At 38.6% G+C, this 18,663-nt stretch overlaps 1 protein-coding gene across 1 annotated transcript in view; it reads left to right on the top strand.

The window, feature by feature from the left end:
- PDE11A (phosphodiesterase 11A) overlaps nucleotides 1-18,663 on the top strand; it is a 107,795-nt gene that overhangs the window by 77,935 nt on the left and 11,197 nt on the right. Inside the window, exons 14-19 of the mRNA XM_057363719.1 lie at nucleotides 2,183-2,273; nucleotides 5,266-5,366; nucleotides 9,307-9,384; nucleotides 10,760-10,827; nucleotides 13,712-13,782; nucleotides 15,623-15,706. Of these exons, the coding sequence (XP_057219702.1) occupies nucleotides 2,183-2,273; nucleotides 5,266-5,366; nucleotides 9,307-9,384; nucleotides 10,760-10,827; nucleotides 13,712-13,782; nucleotides 15,623-15,706 (493 nt within the window). The remainder of the gene's footprint in view (nucleotides 1-2,182; nucleotides 2,274-5,265; nucleotides 5,367-9,306; nucleotides 9,385-10,759; nucleotides 10,828-13,711; nucleotides 13,783-15,622; nucleotides 15,707-18,663) is intronic.

The following is an 18,663-nucleotide window of genomic DNA, read 5'->3' as shown; positions in this document are numbered from 1 at the left end:
AAAAAAAAAAAGAAATTAGTAAAACTGTGATAATGCTTTCACAAAAACCATGCTGCTTCCTCAGGCACAGTGAGGTTGAAACAGGAATGTAGAAGGTTTAGGTCTTTCTTACTGTGTAGGTAAGGGAACTCCTTTGTCTAAGGTCAAATGCWTTCCAGAATCTGTGTTCCCTGAGAACAGAAGGGACAACAGAAAATGTCCCCAGCAAAATCCGGGCCAAGCTGTGATATAAAGTTGCCAGACACAGAGACTCCTTCAAATCACACGTTGTTTTCTTCACTCCTCTACAGTCAGAACAAGAGGCCCCAAGGCTCTCCTGTCCTGCAGATCCCAGTGTGCGTTTTCAGCTTTTTCTGTTCTGCCTTACTGCTAATCTTTCAGTGTGATGGGGCTGCCTTCAAATGGCTGTCCAAAGATACTCGAAAGGCAGTGATGCTGCATTAGCCTATTTTGTCCCACCTTTTGCAGAAATACTCTGCTGCAATGTGTGTATGTACAGGCTGCTGCATTTTTGGGGAAAAATTCCCTCAGTGACCATCACTCAAACTGATGTTTCTGATGTTCACTAAGCTGCCATTTCCTGAGGTATTGGTGTTGCCATACAATCTCAATGAAACAATGACACTGTCTGGACCTTCAATCACCACAACAGGGAAAATCAATTGCAGTGCACAAAAGACAGAGCTTGTGGTGCAAAGGTTACCAAGCACTGCTAGATGCCTTTTTGCAGCTGAGTCTTGAAGAGAATCAAAGTAGACGAGACAAATGGGAAGGAAGCTCAGCTGATTGATGTTTATGTTCCTAATTTACAAAATGAGACCTAAGATTTACATCCTGGCTGTGTTAGGCTCTGATTAAGTTAACCACTTCTCTGCTGTACCACCACACAAGAATATCTCGTGTGCAGACGGATGGCTGAGTTAAAGGTATAAGGTTCAGCATTAGACTGCTATCACTTATACTTGTTGTTTGACAACAGAGTATGGAGAGGAGGCTACCATTTTATGACTCCATAAAGAAAATGCTGAAGACATTTAATGAAAGACAAACATTACCACACATGTATAAAACATGCCTGAAAACAGAAGCTGTAGTTTTCATAACACTAAGTATGATTTATTCCTCTAACCTGACATAAATTTAACAATCACATTTTCCTATTTTATTTTTTCCTATTTTTCAATACTGCTGTTGTGTATGATGAAAATTCAAGAGGTACATGATAGAAGCAATATCACAGTTGTCTCAAGTGGCCCTGTTATATATGTCAACATCACATTCTCTAGGGATGATGTTTCCTGGACATCCTTTTCTCTCATATAGCTGCTTCTGATAATTAAGTATCAGTATGGTGCAGTTTTATGGTATATGCTCCTAGGAGACTCCTTCTGTCTCTAGCATAATCTCCTATTCTCATTTCTTTGGAAAGAAAACCCATCTTGTCACTTTAAGCTGGGTCCCAGAAGTGAAGTATTTTGCCTGAAGTACTTTAGTACTTGGTGAGCAGTGACTATTTTGACAATCAGTCCCATTCTTTGCCCTTTCCAGCAATTTTCAATTTTGTAATTGTGTTCTCTATATTTTTGTCCTTTAAACTTAGAAAACCCACCTGCTCTGTGTGTTTTGAATCTGATTTTGGTTTATCAAKAAATGTGATGAGAAAATACATTCTAGAGATATGCAAAGCTTTACTTTTATATTCGGTGCTCTCACTCGTTTTTTGTTTATCTTAGTATTTGCACTTGGGTTTTTTGTTGTTGTGTTTTGGGGTTTTATTTCAAGAGTTTGTAGCTGCCTATTGTAAGCCTTCATGYTTATGTCTATTAAGAATTAAAAATCAAAGTATGAGGGAACAGCCAATCCCAGCTCAAGTACTTTACAGTGTGTCTTTACTGAGCAGTGCTGTGCCTGTGCTGTTGCTGAGGTACCTTGAAAGCTGCATTACAACATTTCTTGTAGTTCCAGAAAAATCTTCAGTCAGCTGACAATATTTAGCAGTCTGGAACATAAATGCTTTATGTCTGGATTTAAATTAGTATTTTGATCTCCTAAACTGTCTTAAGTGTGGTTGCTGAAGTAGAGGTAGAGAGTGTGGCTATGTGTTTTTGTTACTGAATTGTTTCTGAAATCTGCTTTGTAAGCAGACAAGCAGGATTTGTTGACTTCCGATGTTCTGTTTCAGGAGTGGATCAGCCTTAGCTCAGCTCTACGGCACCTCTGCTACCTTGGAGCACCACCATTTCAATCATGCTGTCATGATTCTCCAAAGTGAGGTACAAAAGTATCACAATTAATCTCAGTGTAAGCTGGTGGGCAGTTTCACCTGGAGAAAGGAAATACCACATAGGGTGCCTTTTTAATGCCCTCTCCTTGAGGAATTATTTAYTGGTAACCACAAAGGTCACAACTAGCACCAAATTAAATAACTACAAATGCTGATCATAGGGCCCASAGATTATATTTGTCTCAATTGGTGAGGGGCAAGGAGAATCCAAATCATATTGTTGGATTTTCTGAGTCKTCTAACATATATCCTGCTCAGTGGTTTATAGGTAGCTGAAACAGGTGCTTACCTGTCCCACAGGTGTTATATTCAGAGTATCAGTCATCCTTTACTGCACCAATTTAATTTCTTTGGCAGCCTTTTTGTGATCAGTATTTTTATGTTTTTTTTATTATTTTAATAAACTATTTTTAAAAAAATAAAGTCAGTAATATCACACTGATATTACCAAAGCACATTAATTGCTTTGCAGATACTTATGAAGGCATAGCTCTTGCCTGAAGGATCTTGCATATAACAGTATAGAGCATATACTGCACGTATTTAATAACTGAGAGAAGTGGAACGATGGATATGAAGTCCTTTCAAAAGGACGAAATCCTAAACACATCCTAAATGGATGTGTTTTCTTAGTTTACACAGATTGGTTGCTACAAAATGCATTCAGAAAATAAAAAACCAAAATTGCTGTTCATGCAGCACAGTTGGAGACCATAGGCTGACCTGCAGTACCTTCTGAAGAGATCTGGGARTGTCTCGTGATCCCAGACAAATGGGAACAGGGTGACGGCTTTACACTCTGTGTACACTGCCAGGGAGACTTGTCATGGAACTGCACCTTTAGTGTTCAGTTTGATGTTATATTTTAAAAGTAGTCATAGAAAAGGAGAGCACCGGCATGAGATGTAAACAGCTCAATCTGTTTAGCCTAGGCTAGCTGATCTAAATGGGGATACTAGGAATTAAATGGCTTCTCATACTGCCAGGGAAAGGTGTACAAAAAAGCAACATATGAATGGTTCAGAATAGGAAGAAAGGGGTTTGGGTGATGGRTTTTTTTTGTTTTTTTCCCCTAAACTAGTAACACTGTTCAGCCTCTGGAAGAAGCTTTTCTGGGAAACGGAGAGTTTTCTAGTTCCTGAAATCATGATAACTGAATGTCTCAGGCTCAAGATATGGAAAACTCTGTAAAAATTCATAGATCATGTCAGTCTAGATGCTTTTCTTTATCTTTTTCAGCTTAAAAATCAAGAAATTTATGAAAAATATCATTTGCACTTTACTCCAGCTTTTTTCAGAGATGTAAAATATTACTTGAAATGCAAGTCCTCATCTGAGATCATTCAGACAGCTTCTTCTCTAGGTCCTCATGTCTAGACCAGAAAATTTGTGCTATGGAATTTTTATCCGACACATAGAATTTGCTAATGGAACACAACACGCTTAGTTTGGAATAAATGCAGATTTGGAACCTTCAATCTACTTAAAGATACACTGTCTGTTAGCAGCTGAGAATTTGGTCTCTCTCAAACAAGCTGAAATATTCTAGTCTGTTTTTGCTGTCTAGGTGGAAACATAAGATGTTGTATCATTTATTCAGATATTTAGCATGTTGGRCTAAGGGCCTATTTATCCTTTACTCTTGACATGCTAACCTCAATATAAGTGTTCTTGGGCTTTGTGGTGACATGGTTTTATATCTCATGAAACAAGTCAGAAAGGCAGTAGAAATTAYGGAGTAACAGACCTCTTGGTATATTAGCCCTGTTGCAAGAACTCCTGTTTTCTTCTGATTACCTTGGTTTTCATTGTTTGTTTTTCATAGATTAGCTTTACTCAATACCTGCCTAAAAATAATTTTATAYATGGCAAATTATTTTTTTAGTCCAACAATTAGCTTCTCTATTAAAAAATGCCACCTCCCCAGACCTTATCTCATATATGTCCTTATGCCATCATGGTTATAGTAACCCTGTTGCTGGAAAATTCTTGGGTTTAAGGGCATTTTAATCTTCCTAAGCAGTAGATGGCAGTGCATACTGAATGTGGGTGCTACAGGACTAAATATCACCAAAATGAGACTCTGTTTAGAAAGAACTTCAATATTTATATAGGTGATTAGGAAAAAAAGACCTGTAATACTTCTATGCATGTTAATATATGTGACTGTTGTCATAAAGATAATTTCTTAAGGTTACATTTAGAATTTTTCATTGATTTTGTTTCTTTCATCTTATTTTCTCGAGAATTTYACAGAGGAATTATAGGATCTCTGTCCCTCTTCTTGTTTTCAGAAATTCAGTTACAAAAGAACTTTACCCCTCTTGAATAGCAACATCAAATAGTTAATCTGCTTTCATTCTGGCCATAGAGCATCTTTCGAATTCTTAATTCATGATCCCTTAAAAAGCAGCCAGTTGGGCCCACAAAGGGTGTTTAAACTGCATATAAAGTTGCAGTTTAGCCTACATAGACAATGATTGTATACTCTGTAAGACAAGGCAGTAATGGGCAGAGTGATCAAATGGGCTGTTTTGAATGAAAAACTGATTTAGTGTCCTTGACTGCTCTAACAGCAGTTTGTGTGCCTGCAAGCAGCAGCACAGATAAATCTATTAGGATCACAATTCAAAAGCTCCGATACACAGCTCCCTAAAACATTTAGTAAGAGAGATTGAGATGTATCCACAGTTTTCCCCCATAAACTGAGTCTGTGCAGGGTCAGAGCAGAGAGTAAATCTTTACTCGAGAGGCTATAATTTCAGCAGAGTTTAGAAAAACATACAGGTGCTTGATAACAATCATCAGCACTTSTATCTCAATGTAATCTCAGCAGTATTAACATTACTATTTTGTCGTAGTTTTGCCATGAATCAGAAAAGGCTGTGTTACAGGGAAACAGTAGACTAATGAGTTAGAAAGCCTTTCAAAAACCTGTATTGATTGTTAGTCCTTTACCTCTTTTATCTCTTTCATTACAGGGTCACAACATCTTTGCTAACTTGTCCTCTAAGGACTACAGTGACCTTATGCAGCTTCTAAAGCAATCRATATTGGCAACAGACCTCACTCTGTATTTTGAGTAAGTATTGGCATTTCTTGTATTTGATGAATGAAAATTCAGAGTACTTACTCTAATGACCTATTAAATACCAATAAGGATATATAATATGGGAAATTAGTGTTTAGCTATGGTTGAAAAGGTTTAGTCTAATACTTAGTATCTTTTAGTCTAGTAGAAATATCTCAAGTGTCCAAGTAAGTTTTGCTTTAATATGTAACATGACTGTATCAACCAAAAGCAAGTGAAATCCTAGGCTCATGCTTCAAAGCAATCTCAGGAACCAGTTACGCTAAATCCCATAATTTTTCTCTCCCTTCTGCAATCATTTCTTGAGGTATATAGAAAATCAATGACATTTGAGAATTCTTTTCCACCATTTCAGCATTTCTAAACATGTATGCTAAGAAATATTGTATTTAGTTACAGACCCAGTTGCAGAGGTAAAAAAGCAGGCACTTTTGTTGCTTTGAAGACAAATCATGCTAATGCACATCACATGATAAGAATAGGTCTTAAAAAGCTTAACTGGGGAGAAATGCAACAGGATCTCTGTCACCCAGTTTTCTTCCTTTTCCTTGTTGGCAAATCAAATCTCAAAATAGATTTCAAGTTGGTGCTGCTTCCAGTTTTTCAAATATTGTTAATTATTACGAAGCTCTTCTCAGTGAGGGTGTGTGGGAGGATGCATGTAGTCCGAGAAGTCGTGTCACCATCACACTGCACTTCTGACATCTGGCACATGCCTGCAGCTGACTTAGGGGGAGAGGTGCTGGCAGATGTGCAGTTTCAGTGCATTGCTTTCCCAGTCTTGACAATAAGTCATCCTTAGGAATTTTTTTTGCTGTCCATTAGCATCCTATCCCATACAGTGCTGGTTGTTATTTAGTCATGTTTTTCTTGGGGTGGTATACCTGGATTCTGCCCCTGTTATGTGCTGGTAGCTGATCCCAAACCAAGTTTCAAGAAAACTTCAGGCAGTCTTTATCCTGAAATTGTTCTATATCTGAAATTGATATCTATATCAACTTTGTATATGTAACTGTTAACTGTAAAATACTAATTGGGATGCTGCAATGTTTGCTTTGTTTCTCAGTATTTGGTTCCCATGCCAAGGGCTGTTCCTAAACAGTACTGGCAGTAGACACACTGGCACTSTTTGTTTCCTGCAAGTCTATTCACAGGGAAGTGTTCTTAGGAAAGGATTTTAGCAAGAAATTTTATTATAAATAATTTCTAAACATTAGTGTACAAAGAAATTTCTGATTGCTGACATGAATATCTTGAGCAGGATAAATAAACCATTTTAAGCATCTCTTGTTTCAAGCTGTCTGTGAGGATTGCTTGTTATCTGGGCAGCTGGTATGACGTGACTGTTTGCTGACAGCTTCAAGTGAAATGGGCTTAAGTGATGGACTGAGGACACCTGCATGAGAGATTCAGTGAGGCGAAGGGCTGAGTCCTGCACTTGGGTCACAACAGCCTCAGGCAGCACCCACAGGTTGGGGCAGAGTGTCTGGAAAGCTGCYCRGCCCAGCAGAAAGGGACCTGGAGCCCTGGTCAACAGCAGCTGAACATGAGCCAGCAAGAAAGCCAATGGCCAGGAAAACCAATGGCATCCTGGCCTGTATCAGCAAAGTGTGGTCAGAGGGACCAGGGCAGGGATWGTCCCCCTGTGCTCAGCACTGATGAGGCTTCACCTTGAATCAGATGTTCAGTTCTGGGGACTTCACTACAAGAAGGACATTGAAGTGCTGGAGCMTGACCAGAACAGGGCAACAGAGCTGGGGAWGTGTATGGAAAACATGTCCTGTGAGGAAYGRGCAGCTGAGGGAGCTGAGRGTGCTTAGTCTGGAGAATAGGAGGCTCAGGTGACCTTATTCTTTACAACTTCCTGAAATGAGGTTGTAGTGAGATGAGGGTCTGTCTTTCTGCCATGTCTCAAGTGAAAGAATTAGAGTAGCACTGGAGAAGTTCAGCTTAGATAACAGAGGAAAAAAAAAATCACTGAAAGAGGGATTAGACATTGGAATAAATTGTCCAGGGAGACGGTGGACTCACCATCTCCGGAAACTAATTAAAGAGGTGTTGATATGGCTCTTAGGAGGGACATGGTTTAGGGTTGATTATGGTGGTGCTGGGTTGGACTTGATGATCTTGAAGGGCTCTTCTCTYGATTCTGTGAGATACAAGGACCATGGCTCCTCCTGTCTTATCACAAATAAATGCTGCAAGAAGGTTTTTTGCTGTCAAGAAGAGATGAGTGATAGGCGCTGAGAGGACAGCTGCCCTGGCACAGCTCCATGTGCTCCCCCTGGCTGAGATCCTGGAGCCCCTGGAAGAGCCAGAGAGGGCTCATGGCAGTGCCTGGGATGGAACCCTGTTCACACTCAGATTTGATGGAGCTCCCTGCCCTGCCTGCCTTAAGTTGAAAAACTATGGGGTCAAGTTGTTTTTTCTAGCTTTAATAGAGAGAAATACGTACAAAAGGGACACAACTGAATTTCAAGATTAGTTTTTCTTACTTGCAAAGTTAATTTTTTGTGGTTCATGAATCAGAAGACTTTTATCAAATGAGGCCTCTTAAGTCTGCAGATAAGTTATTTTTTCTTCTTAGGATTCATTAGAAAGGTAGTAGCAATGCTACTTTATTTCCACAAGTGCCTGAAAATCAGTCTCTGGAAACATTGGTGGTTTACACTTGCTCAAGCACTCTATGTGAGCAGGTGTTTCTACACAAGTACCTAATTTGTTTTTTCAGTTTGCTAGGTTTTCAGTATTTTTGTAGAGAGGGCATTCTCATATCAGTACTCTTAGAATGACTAAACCTAATGATCCAGGTAGCAAAACAACAACAAAAYTCCAGGCAGAGCAAGGCTTTATGACGTTCTCAAGACATTACTTTTACACAAACAAACAAACAAACAAAAAYATGRCTTTCAGTGAAAGATCAGATGGAAAATATATTTGATTTTAGCAGATAATTCTAGATAATTACATTTGTAGATAAAACAACAAGTAAAAGCRTGAAACCAAAATGAAGTTTATGGAAATTCACTTAAATGATATCTTAGGCCATGGGGCTTTAGAGCAAATGGATTTGTTATACAAAGGAAAGCAAGCTACCCTAACTATATGAGATGGAGCACTGTCACTCAGGACATAGGCATTTGTTTGCTTTCCAGCTTTGATACTCATATGTTGTGTCACTRGGGGCAAGTTGCTCCAAGTGTTTGTACCTCAACTTCTGCTAYATCTTTGGCAGGATTTATTACATATTGCAGTGACAATGCAAGAAGAAAGAGTTGTTTGGAGTCTCAGTGCCATAAAAGATTATAGGCTATGAAGAGGCAGAATTTTTAATTCTTAAAGACAGTAATCAAGTATTAACATGTTCTGTTCATCTCACGTTTTGTCCCTGTTTGGGGACAAAGAGAAGATACTCTAGAAGACAAACAGTGGGACCAAGCAGGGAGACCTAGTTTCCAGTCTATAAGAGCTATGAACTCAAGACAGCAGCAGCTCCAGTGTGTCACTGTTTCTTTCTGTGTGCTGGAAATAACTGAAAAACCCTTCAGGATATAGAAGTAAAAACCATTTTGCAAGGACAAGAAGCGTGTGTGTATTTCTGGGGTGTTCCTATTGTCTGTCTGTCCACTGCTGTAGTTGAACATTTCATGCTTTCATGGAACACTGAACACCTCAGAGCCATTAATTTCCTTATCTGTGGAGACCATAAATCCAATATTGCTTTTACTAGGCAACTCTGACATTGATAACAGACATTTATAGAACATGTTCGGAAATTAGTATGTTTCGCTTAAATGGACTGTCAGTGTAACGACTTTAACAATAATACATGAGGTGCAGTGATTCTGTATCACACAGAGAGCCGTGTTTCTGCTGCAGTGCTGCCCTGGAAGTGTCATGTTTCCGTCTCTGACAACCTGKTTTTTTGCAGGAGAAGGACCGAGTTTTTTGAACTTGTCAGTAAAGGTGGTTATGATTGGAACATAAAAAGCCACCGAGAAATATTTCGGTAAGCAGTGCTGTTTCTTGCTTTCTGGTTATTTCAAAGTGTAGCCATGTTTGTTGTAGGAATTTCATGTGGAGACTGAAGGCTTAGAATAACAAGAGAAAGTATCTTGTTTTAAAAATACAATCCATGATATGAAATATATGGTATGATTTTTAAACATTAGCAAGCAGCTGGGATTAATCAACATGACTTCACCTTCTCCATTTCCATTTCTACTACACACTGTCATGTTTTCTCATCTTTCTCCCAGCCTCACCAGTTTCTGTCCAGCCCTTCTGCTCTTTTTCCAGAAAGTATCAGTATTCTACCTCTGTACACAAAGATCTTTCCTGTCTGTTTCCCCATTCCTTCTTCCTCTCAGCTGTCTTTTCTCACTGGCAATGCACTTCTCTGCCCTTCCAGTCTGTACCTGGGAATTTTCACATACAGAGTACTGTTCCAGCTCTCAAGAATGCCCTGAGCATGCATCCTATTGAAAATCTCAGACTTTGTGGGTGGTTTGAGTAGATCACACTTTTTAGACAATGAAATGTGTGTATTTGCATATGCATGCCTGATTATGTCTCATTTTATCGGAAAATTCATTAAAATTCTGTTATCTTCTGGTCTTTTGACAAAATATTGGCCATTTTCTATTTTCCATGTCATTTCACCCATTCCTAATTTTAGATTCAAGCAATATATTTGATGCTTCATTTTCAGTGCCCTTGTTCTTCATTTAAACTTTCTTAGACTTTTATCTGCATCATGTACTGTACATAAACACTTTCTACAGCTGAATGGTTTCTTTCTCCTAATGCATATAAAACATGGTTGTAGCTAGGTATTAAACTACAGTGGAACCGTATAGCGCATAGTAAATCTTCAATTTTTATTGTAGATGAGCAGTAGAAACTGCTTAAACAGTGTATGGGATGCCTGCTGTGATTATAGSCTCTCTTGCTACAGCAGTCACTTACAAATAGGCATATAAATTAATCCAGTTGCAGGTGTTATTATGTAATAATACCCTTACTTATATCATGTGAAGCACATGCTTTCTAATATATTATAGGTATTAATGTAAGTAGTGTTAGAAGTATTGCAAAATTAGCAGTTACTCCCTTGCAATATCATTTCTTTTCTGGTGTGCAATGCACAATACCAAAATTCATCATCTTATGACCTGCAACACATTAGGTTTCCAAGGCACAATTGCAGTGTAAAAGCCATGCTGATGGCTAAGATTTCAAACATGTCATTCTTTTCTGGAGGAAAAGAAGGTGCCGGGGCTGACATTTTATATATGTATTATTTATTTATGCATCCAGAGCAGAGTTGTTTAGAAATTCAACAAAGGTTGATTCAGCTTGTATTGTTCATTTCTGTTTTTCAGATCAATGCTAATGACAGCCTGTGACCTTGGAGCTGTGACCAAACCGTGGGAGATTTCAAGACAGGCAAGTCATGATTAATAGCAGGGCTGGGAGGAGGCGGGACTGGCGGGACAACATTCCCAGGGCCCTGCCTTACAAGAGACCAAAACTAGAATCAATTTACAGCGGTATTAATGCTATAAAAAAATAGCAGGAGGTTTCTGCAAAAATGGTTTATTGCATAATCTTTCCCTCTACACATACTGGTATGTACATCTGGCTTTACAATCTCTCCTCGTACTAGCCTTTTAAATCTATATTCAAAAATGAATGAATGAAACAAAAAAAAAGGCATTTGGCCACATGTAGCTGTATTTACTTGTTTTATCCCAGATTTCCTTGGCAGGGGCAGAATCTTCCCTAAATCAAAAATACAAACAGCTTATATGCAAACTTTCATTAGTATAATTTTTTCAGTATACAGGATAAAAGAAATGTGTTCATTTTTTAAGAACGTTGCAAAACTGCAAGTGTAGTACAGGGCTTCCTTTAACAACCAGTACTTACAAACCAACAAATAAAAAATAAGGGTTCTGCTGCTGACTGTGCTCTTTAGAAATATACATAAAAATGGGTCCAGAATTGGCAAACAGGTGCAGTATGAGAAAGGTATCTGTCCCAAAACTCTTGTGCTTTGCCCCATGATTTTCCCTCTTCTAGACATCCTTCTCTACCCAAAACCGTCCTTAATACTTCCAGTATGCATGCTATTCATTCTCTGTCCTTCACTGAGGCCCAAACAAGCCAGAAGAAGACAGTGTCAGATTTTGTAGGTGTAGACAGCATCAAGAAGCAAATTGAAAATATACCAGCACACCTGTGTTTGGGTGCACACCTGGAGAAAATTTGGTGTAACAGCAAGTAATAGGTATAAAATGGGGTGAAAGAAAAAGCTAGGCCAGATAACTAGCGATGCAAGAGCAGCCAGATTCCTTGGACAAGGAGAAGAAAGTAACAGAAGCTGAAAGGGATCTATGAAAGTTACATGCACATCAGCTGAATTAAAAGTAAAAAAAAAAAAAATTATTGGTGGAGGGTTTCACCTCAACTTTTGGTTTTGCCAAACGGGACTTTTTTGCTTTATAAGCAGACTGTGACAATAGTTCTTCTAATGTTGTTGCTCTACTTGGCCAGAATATGGTTACCTCACATAGAAACCAGGAAAGTTGTTTCTATCCATCCTGCAGTGGGAAATTGAGTAATAAGATTTTTCAGTACAATCCTTCATCAGTTTTCCTCTTTAATCCAGTTAGCTTCTGCATTTTCATTGACAGACAGATTTCAGGTAGGGTCTGCTTTCCTTGTTGAGAATCTTTGTGCTATGCTGCTGAATTAGTGCTGGAGTCTCTGGCAGACTAGGGGGGGGGTTTATGTTTATTACATTTGATGTCTACAGGTGAAAATTCCCCTGCAGCTTAGTATACAGGTTTACATTAAAAAATCCAGTCTGGGATTCATTGAAACATTACCTGCTTGAGCAGAAGTGCTAATGAGTCCACAGAGGCAAAACAGGAAATAGTTGAACCTCAACTGTGCCACAAGAAAAAGCAATCTATTTGAAAAAAAAGGAAGAAGGTAAAATGCAGGAAGAGAAGATTGAAACAGATAAAAGTGGAGAGAAAGGGACATAAGGAGAACAGGATCAGAATAGCACTGAGAGACARGAATGATAATATGTCTTGATCATTATTATATAATACACTTGGCAAACCCTTAATYGCTGCTAAGTTGTTAAATTATTCCTCTATCTGGAATATTGATCCAGAATTTTATTAATGCACTGGGTTACATACATTATAAAGTTTCAAACTGTGATAGCTTGTCTTAAGATTTACTCTTAACATCACATCACCTACTTCCAAATTATTTTGATACTCCTTTTTGCAATTATAACAAGCTTAGCATTTGTGAATGTTAGCTATCATGCAGTTGCTAGAGCAAGAAATTGTGAGATTTTATGAAGAGCAGGCTCTCTGCTTAGTTTACCCTCTTGTGCCTTGACATTATGAAATATTTTCCTAGCTTAAAAACAATATGCTGGCATGACAGGAGTTTTGGGATGTGAATGCATCTTCAGTAGAYTGGCTTCCAGTTTTTTTGCATCTCCAAATGCTGCATGTGCTTACCTTCAAAGCCTCACACATGACCAGAGTACGGTACTATATCAGAATTGCTTACTACAATCCCTCTGGTTTTCATAACTACATTTATTTTCAARTCTTGTCTTCTTCTGAGAAGCACAAACCCCTGCATTGAATAGAACATCTTAATTCACAAAAGTAAGGAAGATGCATTCTAACTTCCAACCCACCACTTCTTGATTTTAAATCAAGATGATCATCACAATCTGAGTTCATACTTAGATATCCAGATCCTATAGGGATGACAGTCACAAGGAAAAAAAGTAAAGCCTAGTGGGGGGAAAAAACCCTTTATGAATTCACATTAGGTTAAAACAACAGAGGGTATTGGGTAATTAAGTTTCTTTGATAAGGGCAGTTGTTATAGGGCAACAGCCTGAAAATAACCAGAGAGCACTTGCATGTTTTACCAAGCATTTTTACAGACATAAAGGTGGAGACCAGCAAGAAGTTGTAATTTTCTATTTTGGTCTCAGTTGAGTAAGTTGCTTATAACTGCAYTGGGTGCTACCTTGGCATTGCAGTCAAGTCGATTCCCTGTCAAAAAGGGATAAGTCCCTGTGCCTGTCAGTGACTATGGCTGTTTATACCCCCTAAATGCCCAGCTCCAAAAACTACATGAATACATGCCTGACAGCAGTCATGTAAGTGAGATTATACACTTCCTTACAGTTAAGCACAAGCTGAAGTCATGGTCTGAGCAAAAATTAATTATCCTAAAAATCATGTAACAAGAACTCTAATCTTTATCATGGTTTTTATTTTAGGCAGCTGAGCTGGTAACCAGCGAATTCTTTGAACAAGGAGACAGAGAAAGATCTGAACTCAAACTCACCCCTTCAGTAAGTTTTTATCACTTCTGAAGTAGTTACTAACTTGAATAGATTAAGAAAATATCATTGGGCTCATTCAGAAAAATGAACGGTATTTTGTAGGTACAGAAAAATCTTAGAATAAATAAAAGCTCTGTCTAATAAGGATATGCATTTATAACCATATATAAAAGCTCTCCACTCAACCGTCATTTCTGCATGGAGCCCTTTTACTTGTTTTCTGTATCCTATCAGTGACTTTTCTAAGCAGCAGGTGTTGGTTTTAATACACARAATTGAGCTAAAAAAATCACAGCTCCCTATGGAAATCAGTTGTCAGATTTACTTTAAGTTGTGGTTGTATATCTGTGTTATTTGATGAATCAAATGCTGAAATGCATTTCTATAAGTATACAACTAAATATATAGTACTGTGGTTGTAGGAATAACTCAGAATTAAGTGGAATATAGGCAGATGTGTACAAAGTGTCAATAACTAAGCGAGTTTCATAAATGTTTTCACTAAACAGTTAGAAGAGAAAGCCTTATCCAGGTTAAACAACTCAAAATGTTGAGAAGCCATTAACTGGAGGCAACAGGAGAAGGGTAACTGAATGTATTTTAAAGAATTAAACTTACAGGCCATTCACAAATATGCTTCCAAAATGATATACTTCCAAATATGAAAAGGCCAGTCCAGAGGCTCAGACTTGTGCTCACTACATTAATACTCACATGTAATCATGTGGTGATGTAGTGAAGTCAATAAAGCTTGAAAGTTCATAGTAAACAATGCTCAACTATAATGAATGGCTTTTCACTTTGTATACTGTCAGAGATTGGGACACCAATGGATTTCTTCCCTGTAGCAGTCCTGTACATACGTCTCAGAAAAAGGGGTAACTATAGTGCAGGAGAAGAGTAATCAGACAGCCATGATATTCATAATTCCAAGAGCATATGCCTGAAGAACTGCAAGTAACATTCCATAGAGAGTGGTTGTAAGTGCCTTTCCTACCCTTGCAGATAAAAAAYTAAATTTGCAAAGYATGTTTCTCATACTAAGGAAGYATAGTAAGAARTAGTSTTATTTCAATACACWYATTAATGTTACTGTATTCAAGTAGMAATGAATTCCAGTGCAAATAGCCMAGGTTCAGCAATCACAAGAATTATTTTGAGATATGTTWTTACATCTACATTTTGGAYGCACTATARGCTTGGTAGAATTACTGAGAAATACAAAAGCCAGAGCCCATGTGTTCTGAAAATCTGCATCCAACAGCCTAGACAGRTAGGAAAGAAGTGTATTGCTATAAATAGCTTTAGTATTTTTTCTGTAACAGGGTGCCCTCTCGCTCACAGTGAGCAGTGAATTAGGCTGATTCCAGAGGAACAAAGTGATAACTGTTCCCAAAACAGATCTGTTGATTTACAGCCCTTTGGATTCACAGTGATGAAAGACTCTGTAACTGGGAGAGARAGAGCGAGCCCAGATCCATCACTGTTTTGCTGAGCTAGAAAACCCTGTGTCAGAAAAGAGAAAATTCTGCACAAATGTATCTGCTTTACATTCCTACAGGAGGTTGGTTACTTACCAGCTCAACTTGAACTGTGGAGCATTTATTTTACACCACAGAATTATAAACACAAACACATTCAGCCTAAAAGTTTCAAAACAGAATTGAAAATAAACAGTTTATTTTTCATGCAAGGCAAAGCAGTAGGAAGACAGCTGCAAAGATTGATTACGGCTTACAAAGTRTTCTGGTTGTGGGACTTTGATCATAGCTGCAAAGTGCTGGATGATATGTCTGTAAAATACTCCAGTGTAATAAAGCATGACAGTTTTGCTCCCTTCTCAATTCAGGCCATTTTTGATCGGAACAGGAAACATGAACTACCCAGGTTGCAGCTCGAGTGGATTGATAGCATCTGCATGCCATTGTATGAGGTAATTTTTACTTACTGCTCCTGTAGAGTCCAGAGAAGATTGTTCTTGTCTCTCTGGGGAAAAAAGAGTTAGATTTAGAGTGGCCTTGAAGGCTGTTTGAAAGTTTATCTTACTGGGACTTTACGAAAAGTCTGAATTCCATGGAGAAATCTTCACATTCCCTGAAGGTGGTCATGTCTGTAAACATAATTCCTCTCCAAGTTATAAAACTAATAGAGCAATTGTTTGCTTTTTTATGTTTGAGACAAACTGRTTCTCATCATGGTGAAGTATGCCTKGGTGCTTGGCATACGGTGTGTRAACAYACAAATACTCCTTTATTAAGGCTGGAGATAATCACAGAATCTTWAAGGTTGGAAAAGACCTCTAAGATCATTGAGTCCAGCCATTAAACCAACACTAAACCATATCCCTAAGCATCACATCTACAGGTTTTTTGAATTCTTCAAGGGATGGTGATTCCACCACTTCCTGGGCAGCCTGTTCCAATGCTTGACCACCATTTCATGAAGATTTTTTTCCTACCAGAACAATGCTTCTGCCTGTTTGGATTAAACAGCTTCAGGATTTGACTGAAACCACAAARACTGCCTTATGCCACCAAAGACTGGCCACGGATATCTGAGAAAACAGCAAGATGTTCTCACCCAACACCTTTGGGGAACTGCAGCAAGTTCTCCCTGTTCCCACTGCACCCTAAACTGCCTAGGACCTCGAATCAATGAATAGGGCAGCAATACCAGCTCCCATGTTAACATTAAAATGATTAATTTGTGCTTGACTGTAGCTTTCCTGCACTCAAAAAAAATGGATTGGCAGTTCCTTTCATTTTATAGAACACATATATCACCAATATCATACAAGAAGGATGTAAGAAGGCCCATAAGGACAGTGTGCCCTCTCCCCTCTATACCTTGTGGCATCTGAGRCTTCCACTATGGCAAAAATGAAATAACTACCCACAGCAATGGAATCCTGTTGTGTGACACAGAGAGCAGACTTGTGTAAGCAGCAAGTCCARTTGCTGCTTTGCCCAGAGATCCTGTCCCTTTCTAAGGTCAGTCTTTGTCCTGGTGAAATAAACTACAGCTACCATTTTTAAACAAAGTGAGCACAGAGGATGAATATAAACCTATATAGTGTAAAATGCCAAGGCAATTTTGGACAATATGGGGGAGTGAYGATGGACAATGATCTTGGACAGACACTCTTTAACAATAATTTTCYTTTCAATAAAATAGCACATATTATACTAGAATGCATATTGTACCAGAATTCATTATTTCTAATAGCATCTGTAATCCAAAAATGTACAGGAAGGCAGAAAGAGCGGATAATCAGTCCATCCTCTGCATGAGAAAACTACRTCTGAGCACTAAAGCTCTGGTTAGTTAGCTCCATCTTAGCAGGAGATCTCTGGGGAATATATTCACATCTGATTTCCCTGCTTTCTACTGTGCTTGCATCATGCGGTGCAGCCATTAGCCTGCTGCTCAACAACTTAAARAAGAGACACCATCAAACCTGGAAGTCATAGCAGCACCAGCCTTAGGGGTAAACAAGAAACTTGCTGCCATAGTATCGCACTGCAGGGGATTCTCTCTTCAATGTGGAACCAAGTTTTAATTTTCATATCCAGCTTAATCAAACTCCAATACACATATCACATCAGCAGAGTATTCAGGCATTCTAAATCCTCTTTTTAGGGCTGGCTGAATGCTACAATTCTGGCCATATCCTAGATTTTGGGTTGGGGGTTGGTTTTTTAATACATTCTTTAAAATTCTTGCCATTGTAATACATTGTAGGAACTGCATGTGGGGAGAGAACAAATTACATCATTACAAATGCAATATAAAGAGATGGAGTGGCAGCTGATAAATCAGTAAAATATTAGCAGTACTCCTATAGCTCACTACCACAATACTTAGAAAAACTGTATGTTTAAAAAAACCCACAAACATTTGACACTTACTTTCATACCAAAATTACAACRTCAAACCATAGAGAACAAAATCAAGGCTTTTGTATTAATTTTTTTTCCATGCTAGTGATTAGAAATCCTGAATCGGTGTGGGATTCTGTAGCATCCAGAGCCCCAAAGGGAATGCTGTGAGAAAAGCACCAATCCCTACCAATGCACTTGCTAGAGCAGGACCTAATGCTGTGCTCTGTGTTACTTCACACAGACACAGCAGAGATGATCCCAGCAACCAGTGAATGCTGGCAACTCCCAATAATATCACATGTGAGATCAGCAGAGCTCCCTGAAATTGTCTTTGCTCAAAGTAACTCCAAAGAGTAGGCTATTCCTGGCAGTTGCAGACATTTGAGGTGTGCAATACTGAAGGAACTCCACAGCCCAAACTTCCAGGAGTGGTCTGGCACCATCCCAGTGCCTCTTACAGTACCAAAACAAACCGTATCATCTCTSCAGTCCAAGCTTATGAACAAGGCTACACCAGAGTGCCCACGAGGAATGCTTCATGCTTAAAACAKTATAYAAACTTTGCAGCATATTTTAGAGCTACAGCATTTCTAGACTTATCTTCCTCAGTTCTGAAACATCCTTTGTGGAGATTTGGTTCCATCTGCTCTGCTTTCTGCATTTCCTTAAGGTAGGTCAAGACAACTCGCTTGGAGATGCAGTAGTTCTCCCAAGTAAAGGATRATGAAGTCTCCTTAACTGGGGCGCGTGTATCACATCCCTTGCTTACCTGGCTAAACTGTTCCTGAGTTTGGCCCCTTTTTGTGAGARGGTTTACAGGTGACTAGCAAATCAACAAGATCTATGCAATTTCCATTAGCAGTCCTGTTTGACTGCCCCTTGGAATGCCCATCCCACCCAGAAGAAAGGTCAGTGATACACTAAATGTACTACACCATGAGCTATTGTAAAGACTGAAGGCGGATATAGATATATATTTTTTAAAAAATAATTTCTGGAATTATGGAAT

The sequence above is a fragment of the Malurus melanocephalus genome, unplaced genomic scaffold (genome assembly GCF_030028575.1).
Source record: "Malurus melanocephalus ecotype Western Australia unplaced genomic scaffold, MMel_1.1 scaffold_30, whole genome shotgun sequence".
Classification (NCBI taxonomy): domain Eukaryota; kingdom Metazoa; phylum Chordata; class Aves; order Passeriformes; family Maluridae; genus Malurus; species Malurus melanocephalus.
Note: the sequence above shows the minus strand (reverse complement) of the source record. Positions and strands in the feature narration are given on the sequence as shown.